Source organism: Lathamus discolor, chromosome 4 (assembly GCF_037157495.1).
Source record: "Lathamus discolor isolate bLatDis1 chromosome 4, bLatDis1.hap1, whole genome shotgun sequence".
Taxonomy (NCBI): Eukaryota; Metazoa; Chordata; class Aves; order Psittaciformes; family Psittacidae; genus Lathamus; species Lathamus discolor.
Window position 1 is genome coordinate 45,781,660 of NC_088887.1, and position 21,562 is coordinate 45,803,221.

The following is a 21,562-nucleotide window of genomic DNA, read 5'->3' on the forward strand; positions in this document are numbered from 1 at the left end:
ACTGCAGCATACCATAACTGCAGCAGAGTGGAGGTCAGGACCTCTGGAGCACAGATCGAAGAGCACACTGAAAGTGGTCAGTGTCCAGGTCACAGGACCAAACCTGTCACTCACGAAGCCTGAGGTAGTAAGGAGCAGTTTCTGCAACCATTTATAACTTATGAGTGATGCTGTCAGTGTTCCCTTTCTATTTTGGGGCACAGTCAACCAGGTTTAAGATTTCAGCTAAGCCAAGCAGGTTGATTTTAAATTAAGGCAGAAGCACTCAGATAGTTAAGCTCTGTTATCATCCATGAGACAAGTAGCTGCTGAAAGGCAGCACAGCATAGCCTTCTGCTGCAACTGAACTAATTCCACTGGCTGGTGACACAGGTGTGTAGTTAAGCGTGAAAATTTCATGAGGAATGAACAAAGGGAAATTATTTAAAGTTTGGCAGAAACATGAAGCAGCGTGGGCTGGCCAAGCTTACGCTGCTCTAATACAAGATGCAACAATGACTTGTTTGTTAGCTGATGTGTCGTGCCAGAGCTAGAAGTATAAGTGGATGCCCACACTGACACAGCACACTAGTTATATAAAAATGAGCCTGTGCTCATCAAAGTGGTGTGTTTCACACATCAACTCTGAGCAAGCCCCAGGGATCAATGGAAAACAGATTCCATGAACAAGTGCATACAGTATTTGTTACCATGGGGAAACAAAAGATCATCTTCCCTCACACATTTCGTTTCTGCAATATTACAGTTCCCTGACATATGGGATATAAAATAATTTATTTCTGTGTGTATCTGTACATCCACATGGAAAACAAATCATAAGCAAAACCATATAATCTCAACACAAATTCCATGTTAAATGCAACTGCAAATTCACAAAAAGATTTTTCCTTTTGAGAGGATCCTGCCCATTTAGTTCTTTTATCAGTATTACAATGCAGTTATGAAGACTGCAAAGAAAGAATAAAGAATTAAACTGAAATTTTGAGAGGACATTTGGAGGACAGACTACATTTGTCAAAATCAAAGTATGGTCCTCATATCCTGAAAAACTACAGAGGGCTCAAGATAGAGCCCTGCAGAAGACTTCCATTACATTTCTGAATACACCTAAAAAGTTTTTATATGTAAATCCCACCTACTTTTAAAATTAAATATTAATGTTAGCATTTATCAAACTATTATAAACAGAGGAAATGCAAGGATTTGGAAAGGACTAAAATTATTACTTGGGAACTATTACTCTATTTCCTCTTCCATAAAAGCACATACGTAACAGCAACAGAAGGAAGCTGAGCATGAGGCACATTTCTTTTGAACTTTTATGATCTTGCTTCACTGCTCTGTTGTTCAAGTCAAGCATCATAAGTGAATAAACATATTATTTTTAATGAAAGATGTTGTTAGTGGAAGTTTTGGTGTATAAACATCTGATGTGAAAATCTTGGGCAGACAATGCTGTCCCCGCCCCATTATACTCTTCCAGCCCACTTACCTACCGAGTCTCTTTAAAAATACTATTTCTTTCACAGCCAAGTTAGTAAGGCCTTCAATGAAATCTATATTCAAAAAACCCTAGCTTGGATCTGAAAGAGATCCTTCTAAACAGTGCAGAAAAACTGAATAAACAGAAATATTTGCAATGCCATTTTTCTACTTCTAGGTATTTTGTTTTGGTTTTTTCCTAAAATAAGAAGACGTCTACTGCAAACTCCATTTTGGATGCACATACTCGAGATTCATATGCACCCCAACTTCAGCATTTCCTATCAGCTGTAATTTGCCAGTTCCCCACAAATGCTGAGAGGTTCTGTGGAAGTTGAACTCTTCTCACTAATTGTGCAGTGAATCTTAAAAACCTGTTCCTTACTTTTCTAAGCAAAGATTAAGCTAGTGTAAGGATCTGGAAAGCTATCGTAGCCTTCTTAAGTGTCTACACTTACAGAAAAAAAAGGTATGATATTGTAAATGCATCTATCATTTCACAGGAATTTTAGCAAAATATCCTCAAAGTTTTTGCATTGTAAATACAAAAAGAATTCCAGCAACTCACTTCTGTGGACTTGGCTTGGCCCACAAGAGCCTGCAGGAGTTTTCACATCAAGAGACATCATATAAAACCTAAGTGTTATCTACACACTACATGATTCAAAAAAAATCCTATTTCAGTGGTAACTTCCAGGTCTTAAAAACATTGAACATACCAGGTTCTCCATGAAACGGATTGATAACTGACTATATTCACCTATTTTGCCAAATTAAACACATTTTTTTCCACCATCTATGTGGTGAGTTCCAGTGAGTTTTAGCAACAAAGACAAATTTTGGGAATCCGCATGTCTATAGGATGTCATAGCATCCTTGTATTTAATCTGTAAGTCCTATCATACTTGTTTTAGAAGTAAATGCAATGTGCCAAAAATACCTCCAAAATAAATAAACTATGCATAGGACATTACACAGAGTGGCCTGTTATTCAAGAATCTTACACCATCCTTAGTCTATACCTTCCTCTTTTCTGCTTGGAGTATTTCTTCTACTGCTTTATCACTGACACAACCAGGAAGTGTACTGTGAACAGTAATAATTCATGTAAACGCTAACACTGTTTCCTGCCCTTTCAGTTGGTTAAAAGGAGGACTATCTTGAGGCAAAGCACACTCTTGACTTATATACAGGCAGAAACACAAGTACTGCAGCACAGTGCAGATTCTGAATCATCTGGATGACTTGGGTTTTTGTTTACATTGGAAATATTTTAAACATACAGGCTTTTAAAGAAGATTAAGGATGGAATTTACAGGGAACTTTGAGAGAAGAGTGCCTAAATCCTTTGAATTTCAGTGGGGGAGTAATGCCTCTTAGATACAGAGCTATTAAAAAACAACTGTATTCTATAAGGCAAATGTGATGCAGAAGACTGATATACCTATCTAACCTCAATAAACCATAATTTAATGGACAATTTTCTGAACACTAACTTTTCACTGACTTTAGGCTTAACTTTATTTCTTTTAATTTTAAAAATTCAGAAGATATTTACATTCCAGACATCCTGCCAGCAACAAGTGGAATACACACTGTTACACGTTTTCAATCAATGTAGCAAAAGATCAGAGTAATCACTTGAAATCTTTTGATTTCACTGCCTAACAAATACTGTGAGGATTAAGCATCACTACAAGCAAGCAGAAGATGTCAATAGAGAATTTAAAATTTTTTGACACACACTATTAGGATATGTATAATAAAAATCACTGTAAGTCACTTAACTATTCTCCTACTTTGCCATGCTGCTTGTTTGAAACTGAGCTTTCTGGAAAAAAATGCACAAATCAAGAAAAAAACCCAACCAAAGTATCCCAGCCATATCTCAATTATTAAAAAGTAGTTCTTTTAAACCATGTTACCTAACAAGTTGGATTTTTAGCATATTTGTGTGGAATGGAACTTCTCCTCCCCATATATTCATTCTTTGAAATACAAAGTACTGAAAGCCAGGTATTAAATTCACTTTGATAAATAGAATACACTGGAATAACTGAAGAAAACACAGTAAAAAAGTTTTAACTCTAAAATTGTAATTTAGTTAGATTTTTTTAAGATTTGGTTCTCCAATTACAAGACATCATCTAAATAACATCAGCATGTGAACTGTAATTTCCTATGGCTTTAGATCTTTAAAAAAATTCATCATAGTTGTTTCTATAGTCAATACAAGTGACAATCTCTGACAAGTTACAAGGAGCAACTTGAAAATCAGATACTGTGTATGAACTATGAAAAAGGTCAATAAAGACAAAATATAATATCTTCAGAATTATTTATCTCCAAAGTAAGAATCACTGTAAGGAATAATACCTCTTCTCCCAAGAAAAAGAGATTACTAGAACTGGACAGTAAATTCCTTATGACAGGGGCCAGAGTACAAAAGGACTGACGTAGACTTTTGTCTATTTTAAAAATATGTCTGTTAAAAAAATATGTCTACATTAAAAATTTTTCTAAACCCCTTGCAATATCCATAGAAAAGGTCAAACATTTTTGCTCTATAAATTGGAAAGTGAATGAAGTGCACCTCTGTAAAGGTAATGTGAAAGGTGCTATCACATTTCTAAGAGAATGCTTGCTGACTTTCACTGTGGAAAAGCAGTATGAAAATACAAGGAGTGACTTGCATAAAATAGCAGTGATGCCAATTATTTTAATTATAGTGCTGATGCAACAAAGCAGGAGCATACGCAAATGTGTGATTTAGTCTATTACTATATGTATCCTCTACACCAGCTTAAATTGTCTTAGCTCCCTATGGTCCTTTTTCCTAGAATTACAAGCAACTCTTTCTTCTGTACATCTCAAAATACCTAGCTTCACTGATAAAAAAGCCAAAACCTACATTCAAAATTCCATCCAACTAGGTAAGAAAGCCCATCTTAAAGCTCGTCAAAATGTTTTTATGATTAGTGGTAGTATTAAGAACCTAATCTTTCCAACATATAAATGCAGTGTAGATGTTCCAAAAAACCTAGAAAAAATACCTAGTTGATTGGAAATTTTCAAGTTGACAGGACAAATTTCCTGATAGTAACATCAGGATTTGTTAGAAAAACTGAATGCTTGTTGATGTGTTTCTTCAGATATGTAAACATGTTGGTAGCCAAAAAAATAACGATCTAAAATGTTTTTCCCTATTAAATTGATATCGTAAACTTTCTTAGTGCTGGAAAAATCGAGAAATTAGTCATCAACTACACATGTAAGTAATCATGGGATACAATACTTTTGAAGGCCAAACAGTATTGAAATTCACCCTGATCTACTTAGATTTATTAGTTTACAGTGCATAGCTCAAAAGATTGCTTCTCATCAGTTAAGTTCCACATATGTACAGTACATTTTGTATCAAAATTAGCTGGAGGGTATACTGAAATATTACACTAATTCGTGCAGAGGGCCTGATGTGATGGTACAATAGCCTAAAGCTAGAAGTGGAACCCTATGGGGAATGGCAAACAGGCTTTTAACAAATGACTGCTGTATTACTAATGGCAATCTAGGATACTTTTATGTCAAATTAATTAACTGTTAAACTAATTTGCAAGGACACATGTAATTCATATCACATATTGACTTTTGCTACTCTTAAGAAACCTTATACTTTAGAAAAAGAATAGTTCTTTTTTATACTGACAGTCTGCTTTTTTCTGTTCCCAAGCCTTACCTTAGAAATAACAGTTCACCAGCCTTATATCAGCAGGAACTAACATGCATCTGTTCAAGAGCAGTTTGCATGGCATTAGTTTTCTTGCCTATCATATGTGAAAGATTTGTTTCATCTTAAATTTCCAAGTTTAAAAATCCATGTTTAAATTACTCTAACCACCCTAGACACACTACAGGAATTTTATATGCTTTTGTTCTCAAAAATCATGTTCTGCACATTCCAGTAGGTTTGCAACTCCCTGCATTCCTTCGACCCACACCTTCTACTACACTAAACCCAACTGGGTAAGCAGGAAACACCCTAACATATCTCCCAAGCCACAGCTATTTAGACTAACTTATTAGTTTCAGTGATGCTCAGAGGATCAGGGCTGAACTTCAGAACTATGTGGCTTCAGAAGAGAAAAGGAAAATTTTAATATTAGAGTTAATAATAAAAACACATTTTTCTACATATTTCTTCTCTATGCATGCTGATGTGCCATGACACCTCTATCTCCAATTGACACAGAACATATTTATACATACCACAGTTTGGTGGTTAACTTGAATCACTTCATCCCCAGCATGGATTTTCTTGCACCGATCTGCAGGTGACTGAATTTAAAATAAAAGAGATGATCAAGAATACAGTTCTTACTGGTCATCATCTCTCTTTCAGCAGTATGTTTTCTAAGCTATGTAAATCAGGTTAGATTGATAATGACATTTTACTGTGAAATAAAGAGTTAAATAAATATTTTAATAAATCAATTCATTGTTATTGGAGAAAAATAATCTGTACTATTGTACACAAAACAATCAAATATAAAGAAAGGTATGAATATTTTTTAATAAAAGGATAACCAAGTCCTAAGGATTTCTTTTAAATTTCATTCTGCCAAAAGAGTACTTTAATCTGCCTAACATCTCCTAAAGCCTTGAAAGCCAAGCTTTGGCTGAATATTGAGCTTATCAAGACTAATTGGCCATTCTTCACAAACAAATTTCAAAACATTGCCTTTTTATTTTTCAATGTTTCAATATGCTGCAGGGAACTTCAGCAAATAAATGTTCTTCAAAGAGAGGATTAGGTTAGGTACCAACTAGGAAGATCATGTAAGTTACGTGGTAACTTAGTTCTGGATCATTAGGGTGGAAGAAATGCAAGCAGCACAAAAATCCTACAAAGATCACACTTTCAAAAAGCAAAGTATTTTCGTTTTTGGCTTTTGCCTCAAAAAACGCACCTCAACAACAACACAATGCAAACATAAAAACTCACAATAAAAAAACCCAATGCTCCTCCATAAACTGACATTCTCACAAAACTCTCCCTTCTTCTGCCTTCTATATTTACAGTAGACCAACTGTTTTCTGAGGCAAATAGTCCTATGTTTAGAGGAAAAAGTACTGTGACTGCCAGTCTATGAAGGCACTTAATCAACTTAAAGGCAGACGGTGAGACTGGCAATTTGAAAGAAAAGAACCCAAGTTGCTCAGAAGTAGGTTTCTGAAAAGCTCCTATGAATTTTACAGAAATGAATGAAATTAAATTCATTTTCAGATGAAATAACAGGTTGTCTAGAGAATATGCTCTAGGCTTGAAATGAAGACTCTTTGTAGTAGTCTACATACTGTATCCTAATTCAAAATATGTCCCATAGCTTCACCACAACTTTCCAGTACAATGAAATGTAATTCATGGTCTAAGTCAAGGACAGTGTTTAAAGGGGAGATATCCAAGAGGAACACAAGGCTGAGGTTATCACTGACAACTCAGTCCTGGGAGACATTGCTCAGATCATCCTAAATCAAGCTGGGCTGGTGAAAGCATATTACTTGCATAAAGAACAGCAGCCTTGACTTTTTGGCACTACCCCAGCATTAAAGGTGTTGCCTGAGTGACTTGGAGAAAAAATTTAACACTGGTGATTATGTTGTAACGATCTGTATTTTGCCTGCCATTTCACTACTCATACTTACTCATTCATACCTCCAACAATCTTTATAATCCTCCTATGTAATACTGCTATTTTAGCTCAGATGTAGTTACACCTAAGACTTTCAAAATGTAAGTGCAAGTGAATCTTGTGTAATTACCCTTGAACGCTACAACATAAAACTTTCTCTTGTATTAACTTGAGCACTTGCAGCTTACATCTTGATAAAATGGGTATTTTGCGTAGCAGTGTGACAAGCCAGTAAAATATGGTCTGAGAATCTTCAAATTGGAAAAGTCTATTTAAAAAAAACCTCATTGCAATTGTGCCTTGAACACACTGCAAGGTGAGGTAAAAATCATTTATAAAGGAGTTTAAAGGTTATGATCTTATGAAAAGGTTACAACTCTTGTTTCTTATCCTTTTTCCTCCCAAGTAATACACAGAGACCTTGCCATAAAGGAACATTACCTTTTATCATCACTATTTAAGGAAAACAGAAGAGAACCTATAAGCCTTTTTTCACAGATGTATCTTTAGATTGTAATTCAGTTCAACAAGGAGTTGAACAGACGGAAGTACCCATTACTGAGGATCATACATACAAGCTATTCAGAATCTGCTTAGGATTTATTCTTCAGAATATAGTTTTGTTCTGTAGGCTAAATGTTGTCTTCATCCTATTCCACCTGTATACCCACAATGTCTGAAAGACTAGTTTAGATTCCATGAAGTACATTTGCTACATGCTCAGAATGGAGCAACTGGTGCTATTTTTCTGAAAGGTCTCTCTTCCCTGAGATCTAAGGGCACCTTGCAAACTCAAACAGTGCACAGTAAGCGGGGATGCTGGAAGCACCCCTTCAAGGTCACACTCCTGCTGGAGATGCACAACATGCTATTAATTTGTAAAGTACTCTTTTCTATTGGAAAATCAAATTACAAAACGACATTATTTGAAGAATACATTTGCTTTGCGATTTAAAAGAACCTCTCCAATGTGGTCTAGAAGGGCTACACAAGAAGAAAGCTGTAATCTTTTGCTGGACCAATATACCCGTTGGATTTCTTACTTCTAAATAAAAGAGAGAAGACATGAACCAGAAAGCTCAGCTTGCTCTAATCCTACAGGACCGCCAGAGAGAAGCTCTTATGGGGCAGTGACCTGTGAGGAAGCCTGCTCTCTCACAATTCAAGTTTCAAAGCTGCTTTGAACTGCAGCGCTGATGTGTTGGGAGAGATGACTCCTAATGCTGAACAGCAAGATTCAAACTAATGGGCTTTGTAGGTGGACAAAACCACCTAAAATGGCAAACAGAAAAAGCAAACTATGGTTTCAAAAACTACTCTGTTATACTCTGTTACATTAATGTTGCTAGCACTGCTGTGCTACTGTGTTTACCAAAAAGACAAGTGCTTCTCTGCGATCTTGCAGGAAAGCCTCAGACAAAGAGTCTGCCAATGTCTCACTTGGAAGAACAGAAGTGGAAAGAAAAAGGCCATAAAATTTTGTTCAAAGGAAAGAGAGTTTGGATTCTTACTGTTTCCTACAAGTTAAGTTGCATCACAAATAGTAACAATGTCAACATCAACAGGTCAAATTACATCTGCACCATCATGACCTTGCTCTGGCCATTCTGCTTAGACGTTTATTCTGCCATCTATCAGAATCATACCTTTTTTTTTTTTTTGTTCTTGTTCTTAAAAGAACCATCTAGCAGCTGTGTGCTTAAAAGCAAAAGACACCTTACTTTCTCTGAAGTGTTCTTCATTTTCACACATGCTTTAGCATACAGCAGTTTTTTCCCTAGATAGCAGACTGCAGTTTCTCAGTCTGCTGTGAGCACCTCCAGAGTGTTAAACAGTCAGTAACAACAGCAGAAGAGTCATCACGAATGAAGCTTCCTGACGTGGCTTTAAATTATATTCATGAATCACAAAGATAAAGAGTTTTGAGGGAATGCATTAAGATTTTATTTTTATCTTTGCCACTGGGAAATTAAATCCGATATTAGTAAGTCATGGAGAGAGATGGTTCTTGTTTTAATCTGAGAGAAAGCCAACTGTAAAAACCATCCTCTTTCTTTCTTATATTTTCTAGATTAAACTCAAGTATGGTTCTGTTGTTTTTGTTTAGTTTTACTGATTTCACTGATTATATCTGTAGCTGTAAATCTAGCTCCCTAGATTTTTCATTTCAAGGTTGAAATTCCTTGTTTTCCTTATTCAGAGACAGGCAGCATTCCCACAAGTTCTACAATAGATTATTATCTATTGTATATAACCCATGGATGTCCTGCCCACAGCAGAAGAAAACAGAAAGAAGAAAGGCTATCGGATGGCAGCTCCTATGAAGGGATGAAAATAATATTCCTATTTTATTTGGGACGTTAACAGAACCTCACTGCAGATGAGATGGAGCAGCTGTAAATACCATGTAGGCAGTTCGCACTTTCCACAGTACAACACAGTAGCAGAATAAAACAAACATTTCTGACAGCTTCATTTTCAGAAAATGCCATCAAAATCTTTGAAAGGAATTGCCTATATCATTATGGAACAGTTCAGTGTTGTTTAGTTCTTGTTCCATGTTCATTGAAGATTATCGCTAGAACATTTTCCCCATAAAATGATCAGTTTGCTCACTTCCTACCTTATAGCCAGATCTCTAAATATGGTGTATAAGGAAAAGAGGTTGTATTTCAAAGCAATTTGAAAAGTACTCCATTATGGGTTTTTTTGCTGTTTAATACCTTCAGTGAGAACTAGTACACCGGTAATAAGTGTTCCTTTCTATAGGCATTATTCAGAAGTTCATGCAGAAATGTATGGTTATTTGTCAATGTGGAGGGATGTCCCCATTTCCATGCATTTATTTATTGCAAAATAAAGCCTGATAGATGGAAAAATATAAAAGCTGTTTGTATAAAACTGCAGCAAACTCCAGCATATCAGCCTATACATAATAAAGACATTTATCTTTTATTCACAGAGCAAGGCAGCTCCAAGACAGTTACATCCTATTTTGATCAACTGCAGAATTTTAGATGTCTTGCAAGAACAAATCAAAACTGATTCTCTTGGTCGTCAACTGGAAACAACTCTTTCAATTCTGAGGTAAACAAGCACAAGCGTTTCTGCTGTCCAACATGCTATTGGTCCTCAACAGCCAACTAGCACACTTTCGCAAGCAAAATGTAGTCTATAGCAAAGGGAAAGCATAAACCACAGGTAAGGTCAAAAAGGCTTCCAGGCCTGAACATACAGTATTAACAATACTTACATTTTCTGTTGTTCCAGTAATTACATGGAGACCATCATATGTTGATTTAATGTACATACCCTAAGAAAAAGACATCATGGGAAAGAATTTTTAAAGTGTTTCACAAACCAACACCATCCAAACATAACTTGCACATCTCTAAAAGAAAAGACTTAAAAAAAGAAGAAAAAAAAAAAAAAAGATTTGTGGACTTTTAATATATGCCATGAGGAACTTGTCTCTGGATAGGAAAGTGTTTTTTGACACACTTCAAGAACAACAGCCCAAATTAGTCTGGCCCTAATTAGCGACAGCAAACTATATCTTTGACCACAGTCATCTCCATAAATACTCCCCAGTTTTTCCAACACTACAAATGTAACTTCAACTACAAATAGAACAACACCTGATTACAAAAAAAAAAAAAAAAAAAAAAATACCAGAATAACTAATATCCTTAGGGTGATCCATTTTGCTTTAGAAGGCAGAGAAGGCTTTAAAAGATCTGGAGTCTCTGGTAGGCAATGCTGCAAACATAACTTTCAAACTGATAAACCAGTGCTCTGAAAAGAGCCTGCAAAATGTCTCTAAGACTTTGATAGCCTCACTCATCTCAGTGAACAGTTCAGCTGTAAAACTCAGTGACAAAAACTTAAACATCAACTTTTTTAGCTATTTCACTTCTTTCCAAAAAATACATAAATGGAGGGTTGTTAGCCTATGAACAGACAGAAGCTCCTACATGGGCAGTCTGAGACAGTGCCTCAAATCCTTTTTCATCAAGTCATAATTCAAGCATTTTAAAGCATCCACTGAGACATCAAGAGAAGGAAAAAGGTCAAGAGAAGGAAAATGGAGAAATAATTGGCATACCCTGAGAGTTCAACAACTTCTGAGGAATCTCCTTTCCCACAACCAATTTACAGAAAGCAGGTAAACATTGAGGGCTTGAGTATACATTCTTTCCATAACCTACTTTTTCTTCTTTCAACCAGAGTGCCCAAAATAGTCTGTCCCTACTCGAACAGAGTGTAGTCATTGGTGATTAAGCGTGGTAAAGAGGCAAAGAAGATGTATCAGGTCGGACTAATCTAACCTGGGACCAAAACTCACAGACATTTTGGTAGCAGGAAGAAGAAAGCATCCCCCACTTGAAAGAAGATGATATCCCTAGTAAAAAAAAGGGACTTTATGAGTTTCTCAGGAGAGGGGTCTCAAAACTAAACTCCTGTTTTGCTCTGCAAAATACACAGCAGTAACGGCATCAAATACAATTGTCATGTTAGGCTGCCACAGCTAGTACAGGACAAAGCAAGAATTTGCTTGTTATTACACAGATAGAAGCCCTTGGCATCATCCTTCAACTCCCAGCTCCTATATGAACCTTCAGCAATTTTTCCATTGATTGGCTCCACACACACAGTTTCACACTTAACCTAGTTATATCAAATATAGAATGGCAATTTCTTATACATTTATCCTCACAACACCCCTGTGAGGTAGGGAAACACTAACATGCATTTTACAGACAGGGTAATGAGCCACACAAGAAGCTGAGATATGTTGGTATCCATTATTTGGTACACATACCTACCCTAAAACCACCAAAACTCAGGGCCTAAATCCCTCTCAGGTCACCCAAGTGACCTGACCATACAACCTGTGACATGACAAGAGGTGAAATCACAGTGAATTCATGGTGGCAGAACTATGAGCCAGGTCCCCACACAGTGCAATTTCTGAAGAAATCATGTCTTTGCTTTTATTGACAGTGTGTTACTGCTTTCAGCTTAAAATATCAGGGTGAAAGCCAAGGATAGTCTCACGCTTGATGGTTATACAGTATTTAGTTTTGTGCAGAGCATTATTCTGAAGGATACTAAGGTCATCCAAGTGTGCTACCATGATGGAGTACAATTTGCATGCAATCTAGTCTTTTCTACAATTTACATCCAATCTAGTCTTTTCTACAAATTTAAAAGACTTAGAAATAGCAATAGGAAAGAAAGAACTTTTGCAGAATTTTCTTTGAAGGCTAGGATCAGGATTATGCACACATTAGGAAAGAGTGGGAAGAGTGAAGCGGCAAAACTCACACCCCCACCCCCACCCCGACTGTATTTATTTCACATGTGTAAAATTCATAAATGTTACACTAGTACCATGACATAAATTTTGCAAGAACCAACATAATCCTGCTTACAAAGCAGCTTTTAAATGGGGAGAGGTTACATTTTGCAACAGAATGATGAGCTACCTTTTCACCCATGTTCCTCCACTTTTTAAGTGAACAATACGTAGGAAACGGTACAGAGAAGAGAATGTTCCTGGCTTACATTGTTTGATCTGGACTGGACATAAGAATACCACAGACGTTTAGAAGCTTTCCCCTCTGCCTTCATGTGGCTGCACAGTATCAACAGTACTTTTAGTGATCAAGAATACAGGGGGGATTAGTGTGTGTGCTGTTCACTTGTACTGAAACAAACTGGCAGATACACATCTTAGGTATCCAAAGATAACGCCATGCTCCCTACGAATTTACAAGAACAAGTTAGGTGAAATAAAAGGAAAGATAATTAAAAAACAACCATAAGGTAACCACCCCTCGTAATCAAGATCAAATGTATGCCTAAAGATAGGGTAACATTTGCTTAATTCGATAAGAGATTTTCCTGATCAGTTTTGTGTAGAAGTCTAATTTCAAACCAATCATTAACTTTTATCTTGGTGTGAACTATTATTCAGTTAAGGATTAGAAAAGAGAGAGATCCTTTGCCTTTTTTCTGACATACTTTTAACATATTTTATGCAGTGCTGGATGGAAAAGAAGATACCAATACCATTTATCACACACACATAACTGAACTTTTACTTCCATGTGAAACCATCTTAATGGAGTTCCCCCAAAGTTTCATGAGCCTCCTTAAGCCCAAACAGTTCTCAGAATCTCTTTATAAATTTTTCCCAGTCCCTCCAGCATTTCAAACTAAATAACTCAGGAGAAATATTAGGAACCCTATTACACTGGATTCCTGGAAAATACTTTCAAGATGGGGAGTCAGCAGTACACCTTTAATCAGCTGCCACACCCTGCTGTATCTACAGCTTGTATTCTATTGCATGATATTTTTTACATGACAGGCTCATTTTGTGTTTGACTGAGCAGGCAAACAGGAACCTAGAACAATTGTTCTAATGTCCTAGTGAATTCACTTTTGCATTTCTGAATCTTGCAAGCCAGGTGAATAGCTGCAACTTGAAACCATATCACAGTACCTAAAATGACTGGAATTAAAATGATAATATGAACAGAAAAAGACTGAAACTCAAGATTAATGCTTGCCACAGTTCTCTAATATTCTGTTCTATGTGAAAACTAAAGATAAAACAGAAACAGACTGTTGAAGAAAAACTTCCAAGGAAAACTTGGTTACCAGCTTTTGTCTATCAAAAGGAAAAGGTGTGCAGTATTGTGCTTCTTTGCTAATATGTTCACTGTTCTCAGCCAAGCATTAATTTTTTTAAGTCTGTTTCATGGCAAAATATACTACTTAAGCTACTCAGTCTTGTCTCTTTCGAGAATAACAGTAGTTTAAAAACACATAAAATTAAATTCTGCTTACTGATAAAGATGGAACAACTTCTAAGTCTTCAAAAAAAAAAAACAACAACAAACAAAAAGGAGCATGGAGCATGCTGGGGACTGCAAAGCTGACCACATTCCTCCATTTTAGGCCTTTAAAAAATAATTTTCTACCCTGAAAACCTCCTTTTCACCCTTACTTCATAGCCACTGCTGGCTGTATCTCTTCCACAGCAATGCTCACTGAAGAACACATGTAAGCAGCCAGTCACATAACCACACCTCGGCAACAGACCAGAGATAGAGATAATAAAAAAAAAGAAAACAAAAAAAGGCAAAAATAAAAAAGCAACACCAAAACCCACCAATAACATCGCTTTACCCAGTAACAACAGTTTACCTGCACCACACCCTAACAACATTTTCTGCTTGCCAGGTTATTTGGTCTGGTTTTCTAATAAGTGTTAGCTAGTTTTAATATATGTAAGACATTTTACATACTGTGACACATTTACCTGTTACTTCTGCATTAAGGTATTAGTCTGACAATTTACATTTACCTCTGACTGATACTTACGTTTCCACAAGAAAAGATCAAACATAGTGAAGGAACTATTTGTGCTGATCAAAACATTCTGATAGTACTCCAGGCTGTTTCAAGTTGTAAAAACGCCAACCATTTTCTTAATTCCATCATATATTTACCAGACTTTAGGGAAATAGCATCATTTTCCAAACTTTTTATTTCCTTCTCTTCTCCGTTCCTTTTCCTCTCCCTGATCTACTTTAGCTTCTCAAATATAAAACTTGTGACAAGTTAGATACTCTATTTATGCTAGGTGACAAAAAAATCTTCCAAGTTAGCAGCCATCCTTGTCCTTGTCTTTCTGCTTGAAATCTTTCCATGTTTATAGAAGATTTTATTTAGTGGTTGGTAGAGCCAGCACAGAACTGTCACATGGGTCAAAAATGTAGGAGAAAGTTGACAATAATCCATTTTTCCACCTCCATCATTGCACAAATCCTGAAGAAGGTCCAGAAGTTATAGAGCTTCACATTCATCCAAGTGCTCCTCAAGTGCAGAGGATATTCACAACTCCAAGCTCCACCATCAATTCTTAAATTTACAGACTTAGCACTCAACAGGACGGTACTGATATGCACCCACTGCATCTTAATTGAAAAACATTAGTTCAAAGCCCAAACAAACAGAAGGCAAACAACTGAAAAGCAAGGTTTTTCTTTAAAGCACCAAGAGCAACCTGACAAAGATGATAACATTAGGACTGTAACAAACTGAAAGGTATGACATTCATGCTTCCGGCGCAAATATATTGTCCTTGGTGCCTGCTCTGGAGAGCTCACAATCTAGAGAAGACAGCGCAATAAAGAGGCAAAAGAATAGTGGCATATAGGTAAGGATGAAGGGGAAAAAATCTGACTGTACCAAAATAGCATGTATCCTTTTAAGGCTTGTATACTGCACAGTTGGTATTTTCCGTTCTTTAAGAATACATATAATTATTTTTATGACAATGACATGGTAATCCTTAGTCAGCACCAAGGCCCTGTTCAGTTGGTTCATAAACAGATATTAAAAGAAAAAGCCCTGTTTCAAAAGCTTCCAGTTTAAACAGACAAGACAGACAGGGGGTGTAAAACAGAGGCACAGAGTGGGAGGAGATTCTTTATCTCATCAGCTACCCAGCAGGAACAGACCCATGAAGCACATTCTTACTTACAAAAATACCACTCAACATTTTTCAGTAACTGGGGCTTAACACCACCCTACACAAAGACTTGGAAAGAGGGAAAAAAAAGCAAAACCAAACAAAAACCAGTCATGAGACAGAAAGGAATAGAAATAAATGTTCAGATAAAAATGGACGAAATTCCAAAAAAGGTGATCAGGAGAAGGGAGAAGCAGATCTCTTTGTTACAGTAACAGGATTTCAGAAAGTTGACTGCAGTGAGCTGGTGAAAAAGAGTTAAAATTATAGGAAAGAGGGGGGAGAGAATCCATGAAAAGCTGAAATCCTGGAGGACTAGTTTGAAATGGATTCAGAGATCAAAAGAAAGCCAGTGGGGGATGGGAAAACAAAAACAAAAAGCAGACTAAAGCAAAGGATGGGGCAATATTTACTAACCTATATGTTTGGGGGTTTCTCATATTTTAATTATGATTTTCCAAAAAGAATGGATAATTAATCTAGTGCATGATTGCTCTAAATACCTTGGCAGACCAAATTTGTAAAAAAATCCAAACCAAATGCCAAAATCCAACAACAACCAACCTACAAACCAAAATGCTCTTCAAAACAATACCATCAAAACAACTTCAAAAACCTGCTGCAAAGAGCACAGCAGTAATCCTTATTCAAGAAAATACAATGAGAATAAACTTGGGACAGAACTTGAGAAAGTTATTTAATTAGCCAAAAAATTATTAACTGTATTCTGATCATCTTTTACTACCTCCAAGGATTGTGGGAAGAGATATTATTAGTGATGTAAAGATGTAAAGTCATACTGCTGTAATTGTCACCAGTGTTGTTTTTTTCCATGCAGTGGGTGTTGGATATTTAAGTAAACAAAAGATCAGTGGTCAACTCTTGAACATCAAACACAGGATGGCTGCACTGCACTGAGCCTTTACAAGCACTTGATTAAGCATGCAGAGTTCTTGCAGTAAATTCAATAAGCTACTTCTCAGCAGCGCTGTAGAGCACTTGAATAACTTATAAAATAGCATTATATCTCAGAGATACTATGAAGCATATTCCAGAATTTGACAGCTTTTGTGTATAAGCCCACGCAAACTTCTTGATTGAGTTCATCTTAGTAATTTAAATCCCTTCAGACTTCAACATCCTAGAACAATCTGAACAATTTTTCAGAAGCTGGTATAAATGGCAAGAACTTCTCGCTCATTTCTCCCTGTTCTCTAAACTCTTTGCATATATTGGTCAGCCTTACAAAATACTTCCCTGTTAGCCCAGCTGCATGAGAAACGTAACTAGCATGAGAAACTATTTTCAAACCATTTTCAGACTTCGAAATAGAAAAGGTTAAAATCTTCTATTCTCTTCCATATATGAAACTTATTAAAAAAAATAAATATCACTTTCTCATCCTGGATGATGGGTTTGATTAACTGCGTACTTCTTACCAGCCCTTCACTTGGCTTGATGTTTGTAAGCTGGATCACTTCAAGGTGGGCAGACTGGGAAACCAGCGGATCAGAAGAGAGTGAGATAATGTGATCACAGACGCCAGAGAGAGTTTTACACTAGGAAAGAAAAAAAAGTCACAATAAGCATACCACCGCCAACCACTTACATATCAATCTACAACTTAAACCACTGCATTTTTAAAGTACATGATAAATCACATTGCTGAATCTACAAGGCAGAGGAGAAGAAGGAAGGGGGGAAAGACCTCAGTCAACAGAACCATACAAAATCACTTCTCTGTGATGACCCTCACAGACGCAGCATCAGACCAGGGAAGAATGAAACAGTGAGAAAAAAGACTGCCTGCGCTGCTCCCTTGTGCTCTCAGGGTTAGAGGCCCTGCATCTGAGCTCTGCTCAGGCATGCACAGAGTGTGTGGTAAGCTCCAACCCTGCTCTCTGCACACACTTTTCACAAAGACATTATGTGCCCCCAAACCCCTCTAATTTCTGTTGACCATGCAGATGTTCAGCACAGATCAAAATCAAGCTCTTAACAATGATGGGTAACTCCCATTAACTCTGAAGTTTATTCTATACTAATAAAATTTGCTAATTGACTTTGGACTGAGTTTCTCACATTCTACTGCTGCCAACTATGATTTACTATTGCAGGTATGAAGATTACAATAAATAAGCACTTCATTAGGGGATAATTTTTAAACCTGTTATCCTTGGCAGCCTCTTCACGGCAAGATAGAAATAAAAAGTTTCTAAAAAGGATGGGACTGTCAAACAGGTTCTATGTATCTCTTCATCTCTCACTCCTCAGAGGCAAGGAAGCTGTGATTTTTTTGCTATCATTATGTCATATGTCACTAAGCAGGTGATTTTTGAGAGGTTCAGTGTTCTCTGTGAAGTCCCCCTTCAGCAACTAAAACCGCTTTCTCGGTTCAGGTTTCCAAAGGTGCATTTTGTCAGGAAATTCAGGGATCAGGACATTTTTCTGGTCCCATAACTGTGGGTACCTTCAAAATCAATTAAGAACTGGCTTAACTGGTCTCAAATTCAAAAGATAAAAGCGAACCAGTCTCCTCAAATGACCGAAACACAACTGCACACAAATGCTGCACTAACCACTCTTTCAAGATTGCAAAGCATACTTCTTAAAGAAAAAAATGCCTACAACAATGCTACAGAAAAATAATATAAAGCTGTATATAAAGTCCTTGCCAAATTAACATTGTCATTCCAAATGTCGAACTTACAAATATTTTATGTAAAAAGAAAGTTAAAAAATACCTGATAAAAGAAAACAAATAATAAAAAAATCCAGTGACAGTGAAATCTTAATCCTGTTACAGACCATTACACAGGTAATTTTCATTTTCTCCTCTTTAAATTATTTACAGTTAGAAATTTAGCTGTGTATATCAATGGCTTATTTTATTAAATTATACTGTTTCAAAGTGAATAAACAGATCAGAAGCAAATGGAAAACATAACAAAATACAACAAAACTTATGTTACCAACATGACCTTTGTTCAGAGATAATATTACCTTCAAGCATAGACACGCACATACACACACCACCCCTTTTGCTTTATCTGTATTTCATGATGCAGGATCATTACTAAAAAAAAGGAAGTTGGGGAATATATGAAAGGGGGTTAAGAATGATTTGTACTTTATCTGAATTAGGAAGAAGTGAAAAAGTAAACTTTATTGCAAAATTCAGCTTTTATGGTGTTTTGAATACATAAAAATTGCTCTGACCTGACATTTTAAAAGGAAAAACTTATATAAAATTCCATAATAAAAAAAATGATAAAATAAATAAATAAAATTCCATAATAAAAAATAAAAGATTTCTTTTTGTGTGATACAATGCTGGCATGCTCTTTGTGTTTTCACAGAATCACAGAATGGTTGAGGCTGGAAGGAACCACTGGAGGTCATTTAGTCCTGCTCAAGCAGGATCACCTACAGCAGCTTGCTTAGGATTGGGTCCGGACTGCTCTTGAATATCCCCAGAGAAGGAGACTCCACAACCTCCCTGGGCAACCTGTTCCAATGCTCGGTCACCCTCACAGTAAAGAAGTTCTTCCTCATGCCCAGGTGGAACTCCCTGTGTTTTAGTTCATGCCTGTTGCCTCTTGTCCCACTGCCTGGCACCACTGAGAAGGGTCTGACCCTGTCCTTTTGACACCCTCCCTTCAGATACTTATACACACTGATCAGATCCCCCCTGAGTCTTCTCTGCCCCAGGCTGAACAGGCCCAGCTCCCTCAGCCTTTCCTCACACGAAAGATGCTCCAGACCCTTTGTCATTCTGGTAGCCCTTCACTGGACTTGCTGCAGGAGCTCCGTGTCTCTCTTCTACTGAGAAGCCCAGGACTGGACACAGTACTCAAGGTGAGGCCCTGCCATGGTTGAGTAGAGAGGGAGCATTACCTCCGTTGACCTGCTGGCAGTGCTCTTCCTAAGGATACCACTGGCCTTCTTGGCCACCAGGGCCCATTGCTGCTGGCTCATGGACAAGTTGTTGTCCACCAGGACCCCCAGGTTGCTCTCCGGAGCGCTACTTTCCAGCAGCTCATCCCCCAGCCTGTTGTGGGTTCCCCCTCCCTGGGTGCAGGACCCTGCACTTGCCTTTGCTGAGTTTCGAAAGGTTCCTCTCTGCCCACCCCTGCAGCCTGTCCAGATTCCCCTGCACGACAGCACAGCTCTCTGGGGCGCAGCCACTCCTCACAGCTTTGTATCATCAGCAAACTTGCTGAGAAGTCCCTCTATGCCCTCACCCAAGTCACTGATGAGCAAGTCAATACTGGACCCAGTAGCGGCCCTTAGGGAACACGACCGGTTACAGGTCGCCAATTACAATCTGTGCCACTGGTCACAACCCTTGAGACCTGCCATTCCTCAGCTCTCAATCCACTTCACCATGCACTTGTCCAGCCCACAGTTCCTGAGCTTGCCTATGAGGATGTCATGGGAGATGGTGTTGAAAGCCTTGCTGAAGTTCAGCATCCACTGCTCTCCCCTCATCTATCCAACCAGCTGAACCATCGTAGAAGGCAGTCAGGCTGGTTAAGCTGAATCCATGCTGACTACTCCTGATTTTCATGTATCCTGTTACTGCACTGACAATTGAAAAATTACTTTTAGAAAATTACAGAACACTCAGTTCTCCACATGCATAGTAAAGAGATCTAAAGTATAAACCATTCTTTGGTGATGAAACCCGAATTTTTCATGTACCTTTAGGTTTGTATTCAGCCATATATTCTTCTATTTATCTCTTCTAAAACTACTAAATTTATGGGGTCCTTAGCAGTTTCAGAGGAACTTCTCTTTACAATGAATTAATGTATGATTTTTTTTCTCCTATTCCCAACTGTTACATTGCAGAGAGATGCCAAAACACACAGAAAAGGAGTGTTCCTATCACCTAACACAAGGTATGCCATTTCAAGTTCACAGACGTAGCTCCTCAATAAAAAAAAAAAAAAGTCCTTGGCTGCCTTGACAGATGATGGGGAAAGGAGTGAGGCAAGTCTAGGATGTGGCATGGAACAGAAGCCTAAACTGAGATGCATTAAATAGCTCCTTAGAGCAGCTGCTCTCCCTCTGCCTCTCCATGAGAAGGGTACAGACAGTCTAAACAGTAAGCCTATGGAGATCAGCATTCCAGAATGGTTATATTGGTTGCAAGCTTAAAAAAAAAGTAGTGTGAATATTCCCTAGAGGAACTCTGGGAATACTGGATGCCAAGTTACTACAATAAAAAAAAAAAAAAACAACACCTGCCATATGCTCCTATGCATTTCTGTAAGATTATTGTCTTTTGGGTCTTGTGATTTTCTTTCCATCTTAAGATATTCATACTGCCTTCCAACAGCACGATATCATGCCCATTCTAAGCACAATAAATGAGCCACAGCAAAGTCTCTAGAAAAGATCCTGCAATGAGAGGATGCTCTTTCAGACTGAGGTTTCAAATTCTATGACCTTTCCAAAAACAGATGCTATAAGAAAATATCTAACAGAACTTGTTTGTGTTAGAATACTTACAGAATCTTATAAATTTCCCTTAACTGTTATACATTTAAATAATTTTAGTTAAATACTCCTTAGTTAAAGAGTTGGATTGTAAGTAGGATCAAGTGTCTGCTGGGGTTGTCTGAAAGGCAGATTTTCACGAATTTTCATTTTCTGAACTTAAGCAGACACAAGACAGCAAGGAGCCCACCATCATATAGCAGGCATCCTCTTCCCTTTGGAAAGACAGAGCACACAGGGTCTCACTGGAAACATGTCCAGAGGCTGACACAGAAAAAATAATGCATTTTTCCTTGCCTTTACTCTCAGAAACATCTTATTCACAGTTTTTGGGTTG

At 37.4% G+C, this 21,562-nt stretch overlaps 1 protein-coding gene across 4 annotated transcripts in view; it reads right to left on the minus strand.

Annotated features, from left to right (window-relative positions):
• The window catches only part of CNKSR2 (connector enhancer of kinase suppressor of Ras 2), a 214,701-nt gene that overhangs the window by 111,665 nt on the left and 81,474 nt on the right, over positions 1-21,562 (minus strand). For 2 of the 4 annotated variants that reach the window (XM_065677314.1, XM_065677310.1), the window contains exons 6-8: positions 17,160-17,279; positions 10,426-10,485; positions 5,749-5,817 (exon numbers count right to left, since the gene is read on the minus strand). In XM_065677314.1, the coding sequence (XP_065533386.1) occupies positions 5,749-5,817; positions 10,426-10,485; positions 17,160-17,279 (249 nt within the window). The remainder of the gene's footprint in view (positions 1-5,748; positions 5,818-10,425; positions 10,486-17,159; positions 17,280-21,562) is intronic. The other 2 variants (XM_065677311.1, XM_065677313.1) reach the window with 2 other exon arrangements.